Source organism: Capricornis sumatraensis, chromosome 11 (assembly GCF_032405125.1).
Source record: "Capricornis sumatraensis isolate serow.1 chromosome 11, serow.2, whole genome shotgun sequence".
Lineage (NCBI taxonomy): Eukaryota > Metazoa > Chordata > Mammalia > Artiodactyla > Bovidae > Capricornis > Capricornis sumatraensis.
In genome coordinates, this window is record NC_091079.1 from 81,583,056 (window position 1) to 81,602,746 (window position 19,691).

A 19,691-nucleotide genomic window follows, 5' to 3' on the forward strand; every position below is an offset into this window, starting at 1 on the left:
ACTTAACATAATTAAAACATAAGCATTTCTTATACTACTGAAACTTTCAATACAAACATTTTAAAGGCTGCATAATAGTCATACAACATAGCATAACGTACCTAATTTTCCCTTATTGGATATTTAAGTTGTATCCAGTCTTTGTTATACATAACACTATAGCTTTAAAAATGAAATAACAAATACGTGATTCTTATGCATGAAGCTTTTTCTATATTTAGGATTATTTCCTAAGAATGGATTCCCAGAAGTGCAATTACTGGGCCAAAGGGAATAAGCATTTCTTTCTAAGACTCTTGAGACAGTCTGCCAAATTGTTTTTCCAAATGTACCTCTGAAGTGAGTGAAGGGTGCCCCCTATCTTTGCACCTCTCCAATTGTTCTGAACCTTTGCTACTTAAACAAAACTTCAAATTTAAAATGTGGCTTTTAATTTTAATTTGGGCTTTCCAGGTGACTCAGTGTTAAAGAAGCCGCATGCCAGTGCAGGAGAAGCAGGTTCGATCCCTGGGTCTAGAAGATCCCCTGGTGAAGGAAATGGCTACCCACTGCAATATTCTTGCCTGGAAAATTCCATAAACAGAGGAGCCTGGTGGACTTCTGTCCATGGAGTCACAGAGTCAGACACGACTGCTTGAGCGTGCAATTTTAATTAGCCTTCTTTTGTCTCTCCTTTTTACCTGGGAGTGTGGTGCTCTGCCCTCGTTCCCTGCCTCCCTGCGGTGAATGGGATGGGTACCTTCTTTTTGGAGAGAATTGCTTCCTGATTGAGATCTAAGAAAAAAAATTTTTTTTCCCCATCAACCATCTTGTTTTCACGTGTTTAACACTTTTTCACAGTTCTCCTGGCTGCAGTGGTGTGGTGGCCAGTACTGAAGATGTAGATCCCCAGCCAGGGAGGACGGTCCCCATTACGTGGGATTATAGAAATCAAGAATTATTCACAAACTCCTTCCACACCTGTGGTAAAACACCTACTAGATAGCCAGCACCGGGGAAAAATATAAAGAGGAAAATAGACACTCCCTGTACTACTGAACCCACTCTGCAAGGGAGGCTGGAACGCAGCAGAGAAGGCGCAAAAGGTACTGGTAGACACTTGCTGAGCCCTTGCTGACCCTGTGCTCAGAAAGTGACCACAAAAATGAAGGGGCATTCCCCCTAACAAGGAACTTTCTCTACTATAAAGCAGCTCCCTCCACTCGCAGGCCCACGGTCAGTTTGCAGGTCATAATTGGAAGGACACAGATTCCTTAATAAAGCTTTCATATTCAGGGTTCTTAAGCACCCTGCAAATGGAAGTTCAAATTTCCTGAATTGTTTTCCATAGTAATGCAAACGCACCCTGATGATTAATATTCATGATCGTGGAGAGGAAACCTTGCAGCCCCGTGAGGCACCTTCCAAATTGTCAGTGAGATTAAATTAAATTTAGAACCATTTTCCTATTAAGAGCTATTTTATCCCATTCTGCTGCATTGCAAACTGATAATTCATGTATTCTATCTTATTCTTATGCTAATCCCCTGGTTTTCATTGTTTCTGGATGAATTGGAATTTGCTGTAGGATATTACTAAACTCCCCACTCTCCTTTCCTTTCTCCACCCCCTCTTCTGTGAAAGTCTACACGCAAGGCCTTGTCACCGTCCCAAGGAGCCCTGTGGGGATTCTCATTATTTGGTTCTAGCTGGTCTTCACCATTTAAGAAAATGCATGTTAGCAGACGCTACAGTTGCTTTAGGTATCCTTTCAATTCAGTCGCTCAGTCATGTTCGACTCTTTGTGACCCCATGGACTGCAGCACGCCAGGCTTCCCTGTCCATCACCAACTCCCAGAGCCTACTCAAACTCATGTCCATCACATCAGTGATGCCATCCAACCATCTCATCCTCTGTCGTCCCCTTCTCCTCCCACCTTCAGTCTTTCCCAGCATCAGGGTCTTATCTAATGAGTCAGCTCTTCACATCAGGTGGCCAAAGTATTGGAGCTTCAGCTTCAGCATCAGTCCTTCCAGTGAATATTCAGGACTGATTTCCTTTAGGATGGACTGGTTGGATCTCCTTGCAGTTCAGGGGACTCTCAAGAGTCTTTCTCCAACACCACAGTTCAAAAGCATCAATTCTTCGGCGCTCAGCTTTCTTTATAGTCCAACTCTCACATCCATACATGACTACTGGAAAAACCATAGCTTTGACTAGATGGATCTTTGTTGGTAAAGTAATGTCTCTGCTTCTTAGTATGCTGTCTAGGTTGGTCATAGCTTTTCTTCCAAGGAGCAAGCATCTTTGAATTTCATGGCTGCAATCACCATCTGCAGTGATTTTGGAGCCCCTCAAAATAAAGTCTGTCAATGTTTCCATTGTTTCCCCATCTATTTGCCGTGAAATGATGGGACCAGATGCCATGATCTTAGTTTTCATCAAGAGGCTCTTTAGTTCTTCTTTGCTTTCTGCCATAAGGATGGTGTCATCTGTGTATCTGAGGTTATTGATATTTATCCTGGCAATCTTGATTCCAGCTTGTGCTTCATCCAGCCCAGAGTTTCTCATGATGTACTCTGCTTCTGCTAAGTACTCTGCATATAAGTTAAATAAGCAAGGTGACAATATACAGCCTTGACGTACTCCTTTCCCTATTTGGAACTAGTCTGTTGTTCCATGTCCAGTTCTAACTGTTGCTTCTTGACCTGCATACAGATTCTCAGGAGGCAGGTCAGGTGGTCTGGTATTCCCATCTCTTTCAGAATTTTCCACAGTTTGTTGTGATCCACACAGTCAAAGGCTTTGACATAATCAATAAAGTAAAAGTAGATTTTTTTCTGGAACTCTTCCGCTTTTTCAATGACCCAGCAGATGGCAATTTGATCTCTGGTTCCTCTGCCTTTTCTAAATCCAGCTTGAACATCGGGAAGTTCACATTTCACATACTGTAGATATCCTTTAGGGATCTGGGAAAATATCTATTTGAAAGTGATGAGATGGAGGCAAGCTGTGGGCCAACAGAATCCTACAGAAATTAAGGTTGTATTTGTTCAAGTAAGTGAAAACTACAGCTCAGCTACAAGTATCAGCCCATAAATTCCTGGCTGAACTTTTGTCCCTCCAAGACTCAGAAATTCAAACCATTTAAGGGAAGCCCCAGTGGCTCAGTGGTAAAGAATCCACCTGTCAATGCAGGAGATGTGGGTTCCACCCCGGGGTCAGAAAGATCCCCTGGAGAAGGAAATGGCAAACTACTCCAGTATTCTTGCCTGGGAAATCCCATGGACAAAGGAACCTGGTGTGCTGCAGTCCATGGGGGCGCAAAGAGTTGGACATGACTTAGCAGCTAAACAACAGCAATGTAAAATGCAAATTCATGATGTTCGCCTTCAAATACTAATAACTGGTCAGGGTGAAGATTGGGGTCCAAACTAGTTTATAATAGACTTGTCAATGAATGAGGGTAGTTGTTTTTCAGTCACCAAGTCACGTTCAGTTCTTTGAGACCCCGTGGACTGCAGCACACCAGGCTTCCCTGTCCCTCACTATCTCCTGGAGTTTGCCCAAGTTCATGTCCATTGAATCCGTGGACATTGAAGCCATCCAACCATCTCATCCTCTGCTGCGCTCTTCTCCTTCTGCCTTCAAAATTTCCCAGGATCAGGATCTTTTCCAATGACCTTTTGTTTTGTATCCAGTATCCAAAGTATTGGAGCTTCAGCATCAGTCCTTCCAGTGATCATTCAGGGTAGATTTCCTTTAAGATTTACTGGTTTGATCTCCCTGCTATCCAAGGGAATGGGGATGGGGACCCCATAAATTTTCTAGTTTTTCTTTCCTAATGTTGTTCTCCATGGTGTAACTTTGGTATCCACTGAGTATTGTTGGTGCTAACAGACTGGAATCCCCTGGTTTCTCCTGGCATTGGTAGGAAGGATTTTGTGGTGGGCTTTGTGAGACTGAAATACACTATTAGTCTCCTCTTTTTGCTATAATGAAGGGCCATGCGTGTAGTGGCTTATAACAATACAGAGTTGTTATCTGATGGTTCTGAAGGTCAGAGATCTGAAAGCGGTTTCGCTGGGCTAAACTCAAGGTGTCGGACAACTTGCATTCTGTCTGGAGGTTTTGGGAGAAAGTCTGTTCCCTTGCCTTCTCTATTTTCTGAAACATTCCTTGACTTGTAACCCTTTATATCTATCTTCAAAGCCAGCAGCAATGGATTGAGGTCTTCTCATGTTGCCGTTCCTCTGGGTATCTCATTCTGCTTCTCCCTTCCACTCATAAAGAGCCCTGTGAGTACACTAGAACCACCCAGATAATTCAGAATAGTCCCCTCCCCCGCAGCTCAAGTTCCTTTTATTCTGGAAGGTAATGTATCTACAGGTTTCTGGGACTTGGACAGGCACATCGCGGGGGGGCTGTTACTCAGCCTACTGCGTATGTCAAAGTGCACTTATGTTCCTTTTTCCAAAAAAGTTATTTTGTGCTATATCAACATCTGGGCAAAAAAGAAAAAGCCACATACAGATTTATTTTTAGAATCTTACATAAAGATTTTCATGTCTGTGTGTTTGTTTTTTTAATTGGCAAACTTAGGAACATGATTTAGACCCAATATTTTATTATTCCATCAAAACCATCTCTCATGAGTCTTAAGCCAGATCACAGTTCTGAAGTTTCCTCCTGTGACAGCAGATCCTCTCCTCAGGGGGGCGCTGGTGTCAGCTCATCACTGCAAGAAGGAGAAGCCTTCTGGCCTCACATATTTCTCTGTCCCTGAGCTCAGCCAGAGGCAGGTCTGAACACCCACACACACCCAGTCCAACAGGCTGTGTTTGTGGAACGGGCCAGGGAGCATGTAAGTAGCATTGCCAGTTAACATGAATGTTCAGATGCTTTCTGGATCTTGGGGGTGAAGGAACTTGAACTTAGGGATTCATCGACAGGACCACAGCCCTCCCTGGGTGCAGGGGAGAATGCAGGAAGAACAGGGAGTGAAACTGACTCTCTTCTGCTCTCAGAAAGTAACTAGGACCCTTGAAGGAACAAATTCAATCCAAACAAATCCAATAACTACAGGACTGTCATTAGGTAGGAGTACACAAGCTGTATTGCTTTACTCTTTATCTGAATGAAAATCACAAGCTTAGAAAAAGATTGATCACCTGTATCCCAACTAAAGTTAAAGGAAGGGAAGAATTGGCATGTGAGAGTTGGTGTCTTGGGCAAGGTGGGTCAGTATCATCTTGCCTCTCTCTTTTTTTTTTCTGTCTCCTTTTCCTTCTTCTCCTCAGGTAAGTTATTTAACCTTTCTGTACATTGTTCTCATGATTTGTGAACTGGAACTAATCATAGCACCTGCCTCTAGAGTAATCGTAGAACAGTTATGACAAGTAGAGTACTTTTCTAGGTACAACTCAGTGCCTCTCACGGGGTTGTCGTTGCTGTTCAGTCGCTCAGTCGTGTCCAGCTCTTTGCAGCCCCATGGACTTCAGCACACCAGGCTTCCCTCTCACTATCTCCTGGAGTTTGCCTAAGTTCATGTCCATTGAATCGGAGATGCCATCCAACCATCTCATCCTCTGTTGTACCCTTCTCTTGCCCTCAATCTTTCCCAGCATAGGGTCTTTTCCAATGAGTCAGCTGTTTGCATTAGGTGACCAAAGTATTGGAGCTTCAGCTTCAGCATTAGTCCTTCCAAAGAGTATTCAGGGCTGATTTCTTTAAGGATTGACTGGTTGGATCTCCGTGCTGTCCAGGGACTCTCAGTAGTCTTCTCCAGCACCACAGTTCAAAAGCATCAATTCTTCAGTGCTCTGCTTTCTTTACTATCTAGCTGTCACATCCGTAAGTGACTGCTGGAAAAACCATAGCCTTGACCATATGGACCTTTGTCGGCAAAGTGATGTCTTTGCTTTTTAACACACTGTTTGTCATAGCTTTCCTGCAAGCAGCATTCATCTTCTGATTTCATGCAGTCACCATCCGCAGTGATTTTAGAGCCCAAGAAGAGGAGATCTGTCACTGATTCCCCCTTCTATTTGCCATGAAGTGATGGGACTGGATGCCATGATCTTCGTTTTTAATACTGAGTTTTAAGTCGAATTTTTCACTCTCCTCCTCCACTTTCCTCAAGGCTCTTTAGTTCCTCTTCTCTTTCTGCCATTAGAGTGGTATCATCCACATATCTGGATACTTCTCCCAGCAATCTTGATTCCAGCTTATAACTCATCCAACTCAGCATTTCGCAAAATGTGCTCTGCATATAACTTAAATAAACAGGGTAACCATAATAATAATATCTCTCATAGGGTATTACTCAGTAAATCCTGGCTACTGCTATTCTATAGAAGTTTGTAGAGCTGAGACAGGATGTTCCCATGCAAAATAAAGGGAGGTCATTTCCCATTCAAAGGACAAAGTTACAGAGTCTTCCATTAAGTTTTATGGTAAGTTTAAAGTGAAGTCGCTCAGTCATGTCTGACTCTTTGCGACCCCGTGAACTGAAGCCCACCAGGCTCCTCCGTCCTTGGGATTCTCCCGGCAAGAATACTGGAGTGGGTTGCCATTTCCTTCTCCAGGGGAACTTCCCGACCCAGGGACTGAACCCAGGTCTCCCACATTGCAGGCAGACGCTTTGAGCTCTGAGCCACCAGGGAAGGGACCAGATGCCATGGTAAGTTTACCTCATCATAAAATGTATGTTCACAAACCCAACATACAAGTTGGGTTTGTATGTTCACAAACAAGGGTGGAACCCGCAGAAGAGATGTGCTTGTACAGATAGCTTTAGGAGTACCTAGGCTGCTTCAGCTGTTGTCTTTCCCACCAAACATGAGCCCAGCTGGGAAGAAACCAAAACTTGTGGGCTGCTCTGATGCTTATGGGATTTAAGTAACAGAAAGAGCTACCTTTCCAGGAGACAGTGTGGTTGGCACCAGGAATTCCCCAAATCTCAGCTGTTGCCCTGAGTTCACGGGCGCACCTCATGCATTCATACTATTGGGGCACAGAGTCTGGATTCGTTCTCAAGTTCCAACTAGAGGCCTTCCCAGAGGAATATAGAGGCTAACACAATGTTACCCTTCGCAGTTCTCGAGAAACTCACTTTAATGACCAGGTTGGAATAATTTCTAGTTAGCATATTCATTCCTTGGATGGTAATGATTGCTTTACACTACTTGGTGTTCAAATGCGTGTTGTCTTAGAATCAGACTCTCCCTCCTAGTTGTGATTCAAGGTTGATTGGCTCTTTTCATGGAGGCGAGTGAGCTTCATAACACCCCAGTCTACAGCTCCACATCTTTTGAATGGATGAAAACGAAAGGAAGGAAGTGGGCTTATGCCGGCAGTCTAGGAAGAGTGCACTGCTTTGTTTATTTCTCAACATGGAGATTTTTTTCCTGATGCACTCATCAGAGTAAGTTACATGTTTCTATGCAGCAATGAGATAAAGAGGAAGGGAGATTGTGGTGTTGGTCATACAAAGGGTTGCTGTCCCTAAACACCAAACAGACTCACAAATTAATCTGACCTAGTCTCAAGAGCACCAACTGTGACCAGTTCAGGCAAACCAGATCATGCGTATTTGTGTCACAACATATCTAAATCAGGGCCAGAAAGATTCGGTTACGTTTTTTCTAGAACCACTTCCTGAGTGGTTTTTTTCTCCCAAAGATCTTTCTAAATTTGTGTCATAGACACCAAGTCATTTGTAATATGTGCCTTGAAGACCTGAAACACTGTTCTTTTCTGATTGTGAAAAAAAAAAGGAAGTAGGGGTGGTAGTGAGAGCTTCTAGTCCATCTTGACATGGCCCTTGGGGATTCAGCGCCAAACTCTGGCCTAATACTCAATTACAAGTGTGGACCACAGATGTTACACTGAATTCAACTTCAGTTTCTTTCCTGCAGAAAATTCTTTAAAGCATTTGTCCAGGCTAGTGACTTTCTCTAAGAACTAACCTTAGTGTTTGTTTATCAGTTATATTTGGCTTATCCCTTCCTCATGCAGGCATTAATCATATCATGGCAAGCCACATTATAGTTTAAGAGTTGAAGCTATACATCTGGCAAGACAAACGAATGCCTACTAACCAAAGGCCCCCTCTGGGCTATGCCGTCCAGGTCTCCTCTTCCTTCTCCTGTCCCCTAAACAAAGATATTCCCAAGCAGAGTTCCAGCCTTAGCCCTCTTTTCCTTTTTTTTTTCTTCTGGGACATCTCATCTTCTCAGTGCTTGTTATGGGCCAAGCATTGGGTTAAGTATTTTTCATGCTGTTTCCTGGGGTTACTGTAACAAATTACCATAAACTAGGCAGTTTCAAACAACAAAACATTTATTCTATCATAGTTCCAGAGGCCAGAAGTCCAACATCAAGGTGTGGGCAAGGTTGGTTCCTTCCAGAGACTCCTGGCGGGGCTGGCGGGGAATCTGCTCCATGCCTCTCTCCTAGCTTCTGGCGGTAGCTGGCGATCCTTGGTGTTTGTCTGTGTATCTGTGTATAAATTTCTTCTTCCTATAAGGATACATCATTGGATTGGGGCCCACCCGAATCCAGTAGAATCTCATTTTAACTTGATTATTTCTACAAAGACCCTACTTCCAAATAAAGTCACATTTACAGGTTTTGAGTGAACATGAATTTTTGCAGGTCTACCTGGTACCTGTGTATTATCTTATTTAATCCTCATGATAACCTTCTTAGCCCCATTTTATGGATGAAGAAACAGAGTACTTCCAGGCCTTCACCTCTACTCTGTCCAGCTGTTAATGGACATCTCTCTCCACTAAGACATTGCAGTAGTACCTCACAATCAAACATTCCAGAAACAAACTCAAGATCACCCCCCAAAATGTGAAGTCCTAAAGCATGGCAGCTCCAGAATGCCTTTTTAGGGGAGTAAATGGGATCTTTGGAAGGGGTTGTTTGAAGCAGCCTTTGCAGAGTGCTTCATATAAGACTGAAACAAATGGTAATTGCCCAGATCTAAAAATGAGGGGTACCACCATTGACTTGAAACAAGACAGTGGAGGGAGGAATGGGCAAGAATGATAAATTAAGAAAAATATTACGGAAGCAGATTTGACAGCTCTAGTTGACCACCTGCGTGTGGAGACAGATGGTAGAGAGGTATTAAAGATGCCTTTGAGTTGATTACAGAATAGTGGATGGTAGGGCTATTTACCAAGAAACAAACAAACGAGTGGTGGCAGGGGGACTGGGTAGTAATGAGTTTCAAGTATTAATGAAATCTTATGAGAAAACTAATATAAGAACGGAGCTGCTTTGCTGGAAAGAAGGGGTAGGGCCCTTATTTTCCCCTGGCCCTCCCTGTCTGTGAAAGGCAGGGAGCACTTTGGTAAACATTATGGATTTACTGACTTTCTTGTATTCTTCTAGCTCTAAACAAGTAAGTGCTGATACATAGATATTGATACCATTTTAAGAGCATTTACAAGAAAGATCCTCCTGGTCTCTTTCTACCCTCCTTTTCTGCTATGCAGTGTCCTTCTAAGGAGGGTGCTCTTCTTTACCAATAACCTAGAAACTGCCCTATGCCACTTAACTTCTTTTGCCCTTGGTGGGTTGTTGTGGGGCTTGGGTGTCCTGTTAGAAAACCCTATGTCTTCTGATGAAAAGTCAGCCTGGTTTCCTTCAGAGGGAAGAGTGAACTTTAGCTCTTGGAACTGTGCCTGCCCTCAGTTAATTCCACAACCTTTATCAGTTCAGACTTGAGGCCTTCCTTTGCAACATTCTGAGAGGTGGTTCATTCAGAGGAAAAAAAAAAAAAAATCCTAGGCCATGAGAAAGCTGGTAAGACCCCCGGCCACAGGTTGTGCTATCCTGGGTCTGCCTAGGGTCAAGCCAGAGCTGGACTCTTGGGTGTCTCATAGCTTTGTATTTACACACAGACAAGAATAGGGCTCTTCAAGTGTAATTAAAAACAGGATGTCCCTGCTGGGCCTCTCACTGACATTGCTAAAAATAAAGTAGGGAAATAGCCTGGCCTCTTCATGATTTAATCCCATTAAATTGGCGGGGTTGGGGGGATGTACAGAAACTGGAGCTAATACGACACGATTTGTTTCAAGTGCTGTCTGGGCTTTTTCTCCCCCTGCTCTGTGGAGTCCTAGATGCAATATAGTCAGTGCTGACTTACTGAGACCATGCAAGAACACTAACCCTATCCCCGCTGAGGTTTTGCAGGGATGTCACCCACTCACTCACTCTTAAGACCCCTGGGACTTGTCACCTCGTCTCTTTGCTCCCTGCCCTAGTACACCCATGTTCATAGACCTGGTATTCTGAATAACTTATTCATCCTTTTCTGTGAGTTGGTGCACATACAAAAAAAGGGGGGAAAAATCTAGTTTGAATGCAATGAAAGAGCTATTTAGAAATGTGAGCCTGTTAAAGGTGCTCTCTCTTCCTCTTCAGCCCCTCCGTACACTCAGACATTGTAATTCTTTTTTGCTTATGGGTTCTTTCTCGTACTAACCCATCCTCATTTCTTGGCCCCAGCCCTACTCCTTTAGACTGACAGCCAAAGACTAAACCATTGAAGACTTTCTGTTGGGTACAAGAACCTTTACTTCAAACACACAGTCATCTGTTGGCTTGGTCCTTCATTCACTTATTCAACCAGAGTATTAAGAGAATGATCTCTAGATTATCACATCATTGACGTCCCTTCAGGATCCCAAGAAGGAGAATTTCATGAGCCTCAAGTCTTAGAGGCTGAGAGCTCCAAGGAGTATTCCAAACCAGTGGGTTATCCTTGCTACTATGGGACCTTACTGAGGCCCAAAAAGACCAGGGGAAGGAACAGCTCAGCCCCAAAGAAGGTTGATTACACAACATCCTTAAGGCTTCTATTAATACTCACTGGAAGGACTGATGGTGAAGCTGAAGCTCCTATACTTTGGCCACCTGAAGCAAAAAGTTGACTCACTGGGAAAGACCCTGATGCTGGGAAAAATTGGGGCAGGAGGAGAAGAGGGCAACAGAGGAGGAAATGGTTGGATGGCATAATTGACTCAACGGACAGGAGTTTGAGCAAACTTTGGGAGAGAGTGAAGTATAGGGAAGCCTGGCATGCTGCAGTTCATGGGGTCGCAAAGAGCTAGACACGACTGAGCAACTGAACAACAACAGCAAATAGCTAAAACTAAACTTAATACTTAGGCCCCTCCCTCATGACCTCTGTAACTCCTGAAATGTTGTGGAGTTCTTACACCTTTACATGGGTGTACCTGGGATCTAATGAGATACCGACAAATAGATACTATTTTGTTGTTGTTGTTCTAAAAGATACCTGGGCTTATGAATTCACCGAATATTTCAGATTGCTTAAGTCTGAAATCCAGGTGAGGGGTGTGTGTGTGTGCGTGTTCATCCGTTTGTGCCACCAGTTCCTCTTTGGGTCAAGAGTTACAGAAAAGCTTCCACGTGGGAACAAAGAAAGCCGAGGAGAGGCGCTAGACCTCAGGACGTAGGTGGTATGGAGAGTCTCCTGCTATCTGCTTTTGTTACTAAATATTCATGTGGACCTGAAAGCTCAGCATCTCTGTTTTCCCATTTATTTAAAAAACAAAGTCTCACTGTAACTTCCTCCAATTTTAAAGGAAAACTGGAGAAGGAAATGGCAACCCATTCCAGTGTTCTTGCCTGGAGAATCCCAGGGACGGGGGAGCCTGGTGGGCTGCCGTCTATGGGGTCGCACAGAGTCGGACACAACTGCAGCGACTTAGCAGTAGTAGTAGTAGTATGGCCTTTTCTAATTCCCCCAAGGATGCAGGTGTCCCCACCAGCTTGGCAGGTGGCTCTATAATCCCAGCACAGATGGCAGGGTAGTCCCGGGCTGGAGGGGATAGCACAAGGGGACCAGGAGGAAGACAGAGTGAGATTTGCCTCTTGCCTGTGGAGCGCACTTCAGTGAGTGCTTCTTGGGACAGCTGTCTGTGGCCCAGCTTGCTTATGCCCAGGCAGAGCCACGACTTCCAGCTTGCCCTTTCTCCCAGAGTCACTGTGGAGGCAGCCCTTCAGTTCAGCAAGGGCTCTGGGTGGGTTCAAGTCAGACTAGGGGAGCCTGGCCTAAGGGGTCCCTGTGGGGTGGGATCAGCCCAAGAGTCAGCACACTGGCTGAGTCCATTTTTCATTCCTGTTTTAGCAACTGAGATTGTAATATTTATCTCCATTTCTCCAGACTATTTTAGGAACTTCAGGCAGGTTGATCTGAACAAGACTGTAAAGCAGCAGAGCTTAGCCTTTATCTCTTTCTACCATCCTTTTTGTTTCCACATTTCCCCTTTGGAGACTACTTTCCCTCAGCTGCCTTCCTTTTTCTCCTCCCTCTGCATCCAAAGTTCCAGAACTTTCCAGATTTCTACCCCACCCTCCACCCTCTGGGAAATTCCACTTTTTCTTAAACTCCTTCCCAGGGCCAAAGTTCCCAAAGTGAATCTGAGTAGCAAAAACCATGGTCTGGGGATAAAAACAATGACTTTACATTATTCTTCCCAAATAAAAACATCTGATAGCTGAGGTCTTCCAGGCCCTGAGCATCTGGGGTTGGGGTGTGGGGTCCACAGGTTTTAGGGGAGATAGTTTCAGTACTGCTCAAAAACCTCTTCAGTTTTTCAGGGTTTCAGTCAAAAACTCTTCTGATCATCAGATTTCAGACATACTCAGTTTATCTCAAGCAGAGATTGTACACTTGTTCAGTTGCTAAGTTGTATCTGGCTCTTCACAACCCCATGAACTGCAGCCCACCAGGCTTCCCTGTCCTTCACTATCTCCTGGAGCTTGCACAAACTCATGTCCATTCAGTTGGTGATGCCATCCAAACATCTCATCCTCTGTCATCCCTTTCTCCTCTTGCCTTCAATCTTTCCCAGCATCAGGGTCTTTTCCAGTGAGTCAGCTCTTCTTAACAGGTGGCCAAAGTATTGACTCTTCAGCTTCAGCATTAGATCATCCAGTGAATATTCAGGGTTAGTCTCCTTTAGGATTGACTGTTTTGATCTCCTTGTAGTCCAAGGAACTCTCAAGAGTCTTCTCCAGCACCACAGTTCGAAAGCATCAATTCTTCGGGGCTCAGCCTTCATTAAGATCCAGCCTTCTTTACTTTTATTGTGCAGTTATTTCATCCAGTGCTCAAGTGGCAGATGGTTCCCATCCTGGGGGATAACTGACAGTGTGCTGACAAGGGATGCAAGACGACTGCCACACACAAGTGGAGAGGGCATTGGGATGGATTGGGAATGTCTGGAGGAGGGCAGGCCCTTACAAACAGTGCTTATCATCCTCCAGGGACCCAGGGAGTAGACCCTGACCTGTCTGTCTGGCCCGAGAAATGTCATCTACAGCCTGAGAGTGGGAACCCCAAAATGAGCAACAGCATCACACAGGATCCCTGTTAGAAATATAGAATCTTATGACCCGCATTTCTCAACCCACCCTACTCAATCAGCTTCTCCTTCTCATAAGATTCCCAGGGGGTTCATATGCACAATGAGATTAGAGACATGGAGTAGGGGGTGCGTTAGTGGATCTTCTGGTCAGCTGTCGGTCCTGAAGGTCCTTACCCCTGGACATGCTCTGCTGGTCTGGCTGCTCTCACAGTCACTGCATGTCTGATTTCCACAAGCAAGAAGCAAGAACAGAACCTGCTCTCTGTGTGAAGGGAAGGCATTCCCTTCCCCCTGCCTTTGGGAGGTTTAATAATAGGGCCATTGGGTGTTTCCGTCTCCCCACCTTGTTGCTTCTTGTCCCCAGGCGATCTATAAGATGGTTTCCTCCGTAATGAAAATGCCTGAAGATGAGTCGACCCCAGAGAAGCGGACAGAAAAGATCTTCCGCCAGATGGACACCAATCGAGATGGTAGGAGGCCACGGCTACTTTGCTTGGTTTTGCTCAGAGTGGGGACTGCTGGAGGGTCTAGATCACCCAGGCATGGAAATGCCACTCGAGGACAATTTATTGGCCACAGGATCTGGCTCAGGGTCCTTGGTGAAAGTGGCTCTTGTTGCATGCTCCCTGCAATAAGAGGACAGAGGAGGACCCGAGCGGTTCGCAGTAGGCTGGATCCTGCAGGCTAGCTAATCAGAAAGTGGGGAGGGGCTTGGTATCCACTCAGACCCTAGAAGCTTCCTCCTAGCCTGCCCAGGGGGTTTCCTGCACATGCTCCAAAGCGTAGGGTTTCCCAGAACCAAGTGGGGCCCCTCAGCTTTTGAGGGGTTAGGCCAGCAGATTTCACCCCAAGAGAGCCACCCGCAATTCAAACCCAGCAAGGGGGTGGAAAGCAAACTAAAATGAAAGGAAAGATGGATTTCAGACTCGAAAACAGTGGACCTTTAGATGCTGGATTGCCAGATAGAATAAAGAGGTACACTTGAATTTGATTTTTGGATATATAACAAATGATTTTTTTAGTATAAGTATGCCCTATGCAATATTTGAAACATACTAAAAAATTATTGTTTATTGAAATTGAAGGCTAACTGGGCATCATGTATTTTATTTGCCAAATCTGGCAGCCCTGTGTGTGTGTGTATGTGTGTTAATTGCTCAGCTGTGTCCGACTGACTGCAGCCTCATGGATGGTAGCCTGCCAGCCTCCTCTGTCCATGGATTTCTCCAGGCAAGAATACTGGAGTGGGTAGCCATTCCCGTCTTCAGAGAATCTTCCCAACCCAGAGATTGAACCCAGGTCTCCTGCATTGCAGGCAGATTCTTTACCATCTGAACCACCAGGGACACCCCTCTGACAACCCTGTTGCTGCTGCTGCTAAGTTGCTTCAGTCATGTCTGATTCTGTGCGACCCCATAAACGGCAGCCCACCAGGCTCCACCATCCCTGGGATTCTTCAGGCAAGAACACTGGAGTGGGTTCCCATTTCCTTCTCCAATGCATGAAAATGAAAAGTGAAAGTGAAGTCACTCAGTCGTGTCCGACTCTTAGCGACCCCATGGACTGCAGCCTACCAGGCTCCTCCGTCCATGGGATTTTCCAGGCAAGAGTACTGGAATGGGGTGCCATTGCCTTCTCCGCTGACAACCCTAGTTAGATGTAATACCTGAGTTTAAAGTTTTGACACAGACCCTAGCCCATAAAAAGCCCTGAGTCATCTCTGGCTCCTGCTGTTATTTCCAGCTTGCCTGTTCTGCTGGGCATCCCAGCAATTCTTATCAAATATATGAGCTAAGTTACTCATATAGCCCTGATGAAGGCTTTGTGTCAGAGCAAGCCTCAATTTCTATACCTGTGCCCTCTGGGGCACCAGTGGCCTGAGAATCTGGGTTTGCAGGGTACAAGCTAATCTGTTTGCTTGTTCCTTCACAAAGGTGCCATTGCATCCTATTTCTTTGTGTGCCTTGATTCACAGCTAATAGTTTGTCTTGCAAAGACTAAACAAACAGGATTCTTTTAATAGAAGAGTAAAGGCCCTGACATTAAACTGCACATTTTCCTAATGTTCTAGGGGAGCACAGGGGGGCTTGTGTCCTGCCTGTAACCTGGCCTCCTCTTTAGAGTAGAGGTGAAGGATGGGAGAACATCCAGACATGCAGGATCAAACCCTCCCTGCCAGAAGTGAGAGCTTCTGCTAGGGGACTTGGCCACAGTGGGCTCACAGAGCCCCAACAGGGTCTGCGTTACTCAAATGCATCTTGTTGCTAAAAGCCCTGTGTTTTCCTAATGGAAAGCCTTGATTAAGAAAAAGATGGGGAGGAGAAGTTAGAGCCATACAGTGAAAGTCGCTCAGTCGTGTCCAGCTCTTTGCGACCCTATGGACTATATAGTCCATGGAATTCTCCAGGCCAGAATACTGGAGTGGGTAGCCTTTTCCTTCTCCAGGGGATCTTCCCAACCCAGGGACTGAACCCAGGTCTCCCGCACTGTGGGCAGATTCTTTACTAGCTGAGCCACAAGGGAAGCTCAAGAATACTGGAGTGGGTTGCCTATTCCTTCTCCAGCTTATCTCATCTCCTTTGTTGCAGGTGGATACTTTCCCAGCTGAGCTATGAGGGAAGCCCCAGAGCCATACAGGAAGGGGTTTAAGGGAGGGGTTTACGTCTGCAGGGGGTCAGATTCGGCCCAACCAGGAGACTTAGTGCTTCTGCCCTGGGCTTCTAGACCCAAAGGCTGGAGCCCAGAGCAGAGGCCTCATCTAGAGTCTCCGGCAGTTAGATTCCTCCTGAAGAAGTTCTTTGCATCTACCACCCAGCCTGTAACTTGAAAAGTCTGGGCCCCCAGCAAGTTAACTCTGAAGCCATTTCTGAAGCTCGCGGGTTACTGGAGGAAGCAAGACTTCTTCGCTGAATGTAGGCTTTGCTCCAACCCCACCTCCCACCCCCAGAAATGGGGGAGAAGCTTTGCCTCCCCACTGACAGTATGACTGAGGAAACTTCTGGAAGGAAACTTAATACATACTCTAGCCTAGGTAGAAAGGAAAAGGACCTGGAATAGGAGTGGAATCTCAGCCAGCCAGTCTCCCTCCCGCAGTCCCTCGGGTAAGAGGAGAGTCCAGACTGAGGAGTCCTCTCTCTGTTGTAGAATTCCCTCACCCCGGGTGGGAAGGGCAGCCCTCCTCACACCTTGTCCAAAAGAAGTGGCCCTCACCCCACGTGTCTCTTCAGACCCCTCTGCTCACAGGCCAACCTAGGTGTACCCAGATGACCCGAAGGAGCCCTGAGGGCCCAGTAGTACCCCGTGGGATGTGCAGCAGAAACTTAGCTCACTCTCTGAAAGGCGCGAGCGCCATCTCTTCCATGGACACTGAGTCCCTCCGGTGGCCTGTAGCTGGAAGGGCCACGAGGGCAGGGACCACGTGGGGGGCACCCAGCACCCACCCATCCCACCCGCTTCCAGAGCCAGGGCCGGGCACACGGTGAGCTCTCAGTAAGCCGCGTGCTGGGCTGTGCGATGCTGAACGACCCACGGCCCCCGGGGCGGGGGTGGGGTGCCTCTCAGCTCCGAAAGACAGAAGGTGGGGCTCACGGCTGGTGTGAGACCCCGGGAAAGGGTGCGCTGCTGCCGCCCCGGAGATGCATCGGGAAAACCCGGTTCATCCGGCTGCCGTCGGCCAACACTCACCGGTCCTCTTGCTTTTCAGGGAAACTCTCCCTGGAAGAGTTCATCCGAGGGGCCAAGAGCGACCCGTCCATTGTGCGCCTCCTGCAGTGTGACCCGAGCAGCGCCGGCCAGTTCTGAGCCCGGCGCCACCAACTGTAGAGCTGCCTGTGTTCCCTTTGGAGTTTTCTTTTTTTTTTTCATTTGGCCAAACAATATTGACAGTGATGCTGTTCCCCCTGTGGTCGGATGCGCCTCCTTCCGTGCCGCCTTCAGCTTCTCTGTCGTGGATGCTTCGTGGGAATGTCTAGACCCCCCGCGCTTGTGGAAGCATGGACAGCGCTGTCGTGCACAGACTTTGGTGTTTGTTGTTCTGACGATTTTTCATCATCATCATTATTATTATTTTTCCTTTGATTCGAAAGTCTGTGTTCTAATGAAGACTCGGGGAGGTGAGGGAAGGGAAAACAATCCAGTCAAGTGATTCTGTTGCAAACTTGAGGGGCCTGTTGGAAAAACAAAACTTGCCACCTGGGTCTGGAGTCATACATGCCCTAGGGGTGGTGGCACCACTTCCTGGATTCCCCAGGGACCAGGAATCCTCTGGGGCCAGACTCTTAAAGGGACCTGGGGGATCCCCCCCAGAGGCCCACCCCACCCTCTTCCCAAATAGGCTGTAGTTTCTAAGCTGTGAACATTTCAAGGTAAATTCATAGAGAAGAAGAAAAAGATGGCTCAGCTATTTCTTGCCAGGTTTACACTAGTTGAGCTGAGTTTCTTTGGAAATTAAATGCAAATAGTAACTTATATTCCAAAACCAGACCCATCTTGTTGCCTATTGTGATTAAAAAAAAAAAAAAAGATTGCTGTATATAAAATATTGGGTATTGCAGACCAAATTGTTTTGCCTTGTTTAAATGCATGTTTAGTGAGCACTAATACAATCTTATTACAGAAGACTGTTTTCCGTAGCTTATTGTAAAGTAAGCCAGCTGTAATGAATGTCTGTGTCTTGTTATAAAGTCATATCTGTCTTTGCACAAATGCACCCATCAGCAGGTATATTTTATATACTCCAGAAAAGTACAAAGTAACCAGACCAGGGCCCGAGCTTAATTTTGAGTGCTTTTCCAGTTTACTGCCAAGGGACCAGAAGTGGGGCAGGTTTGAGCAGAATGTGTCAAGAGGAGCTCCAGAAGGTTCTTATCTAGAGATGTGCATTTGCCCACCAGCCCAGCAGCTCACTGCTGTAGTACTGGATTGGAGGTGTGATGCTTTTCTGAGCAGGTGATGTTCTGTAGATTTTCCCACCCTCCCTCACCCCAAATAGCATAAATTCTGGGGGTTTCCTGATGCTTTAATCCACATGTATAGTTAGGAAGCCATAGCTGGAATGTTGACTTTTCCATGCTCCCAGTGACCCTTAAGAGAGTCAGAGGTTAGGCAGTCATCTGGTTCATCTTGAAGAAGGCATAAGCCACTGTATCTGATTTCCAAGGCCCACTATAAAGAATCCAAAAAATATTTTCCATCATTGTGTTCTCTGAAAGCAGATTTCTATTTCCAGAAGTGACGACACAAATTTGAGTGGCTGTTTGGTCTGATGACCTTTGTGTTGAAAGGTAGGAGTCCAGGGCGCTGGTCTCAGGGAAGTCACATTTTCACAAGCAGTAGGCAAGCGGAAGCCACGCACTCAAGGGTGTAGATGAAGAGATCTTGCCCCAGGAGAAGGCAGACAGGTTCCCTGGGCTGCAGCCAAGCTACATCCTACAGACCATGAACCACACAAAGATAAACTTAGAAGGGAAACGATGCTGAGCCCGTTCTACCCTCCAGATTCCCGGGTATTACTCAGTTCCATTTAAACTGATAGTAAAAATCTGCATTTGTGTTGTTGACCAAAACGAACGAACTTTGCTAGGTGACATTTTGAGACCTGGACTCACTCAGTAAAATAATCCTCTTGCTCTGAGTGTCAGCTTTTTTTTAACAGTGGATTTACACCTTGAGGCTTTCGGAGTTCCTCCGTTGGCCAAGTGGTAAAAATCTGGTTTTGAAAACTAGGGAAGTCACCTAGTGGCATGCACAGTGGCATGGGGACCCAGCACTCTACAGGTGATGCTCATGAGCTGCATCCCACTTTCTCCTGACCTTGACTGAAGACCTAGTTCCTCCTTTAGGTTCCCTTAATGGTAGAGTCGGTTAATGTCGGGGAAAGCCCATCAGGACTCCATCCTAAGTCACGGCATCTTACTGAGCCAGACTCACACTGCTCGTTAGAGCCTAGAGCTGGGGTAAAAAGCAGGGGAGCACATCTCCAGCTGTTAAAAATCAGAACAGACACAGGGCTGATCAATGCTGATATGCCCGGGACGGTCGGAAAGTAGTCCTTGTCCTGGCCTGCCGCTGACCCTGACTGTGTTTTTCTGAGGGTTGTTTTTCTCATTTTTCTCCTTCCCAGGCAGGCCTTTGTATGTCTGATCCAATGCACTGTGTGGCCAAGGGACTCAGCAGCACCCAAAGGCTGAATGCCTAAACGCTTATGTCACTCCTGAGCTGGGCTGTTCATTGTCACTGCTGTGTTGAGGGACCTCTGGAAATGGAGTCTGTTTTGTCTGAGAGCAGCTCAG

General features: G+C 46.1%; 1 protein-coding gene across 3 annotated transcripts in view; it reads left to right on the top strand.

Moving 5' to 3' along the window:
- The window catches only part of NCALD (neurocalcin delta), a 348,265-nt gene extending 328,574 nt beyond the window's left edge, over nt 1–19,691 (top strand). For all 3 annotated transcript variants that reach the window (XM_068983366.1, XM_068983367.1, XM_068983368.1), the window contains 2 exons: nt 13,766–13,871; nt 17,105–19,691. In XM_068983366.1, the coding sequence (XP_068839467.1) occupies nt 13,766–13,871; nt 17,105–17,202 (204 nt within the window). In that variant the 3' untranslated portion in view covers nt 17,203–19,691. The remainder of the gene's footprint in view (nt 1–13,765; nt 13,872–17,104) is intronic.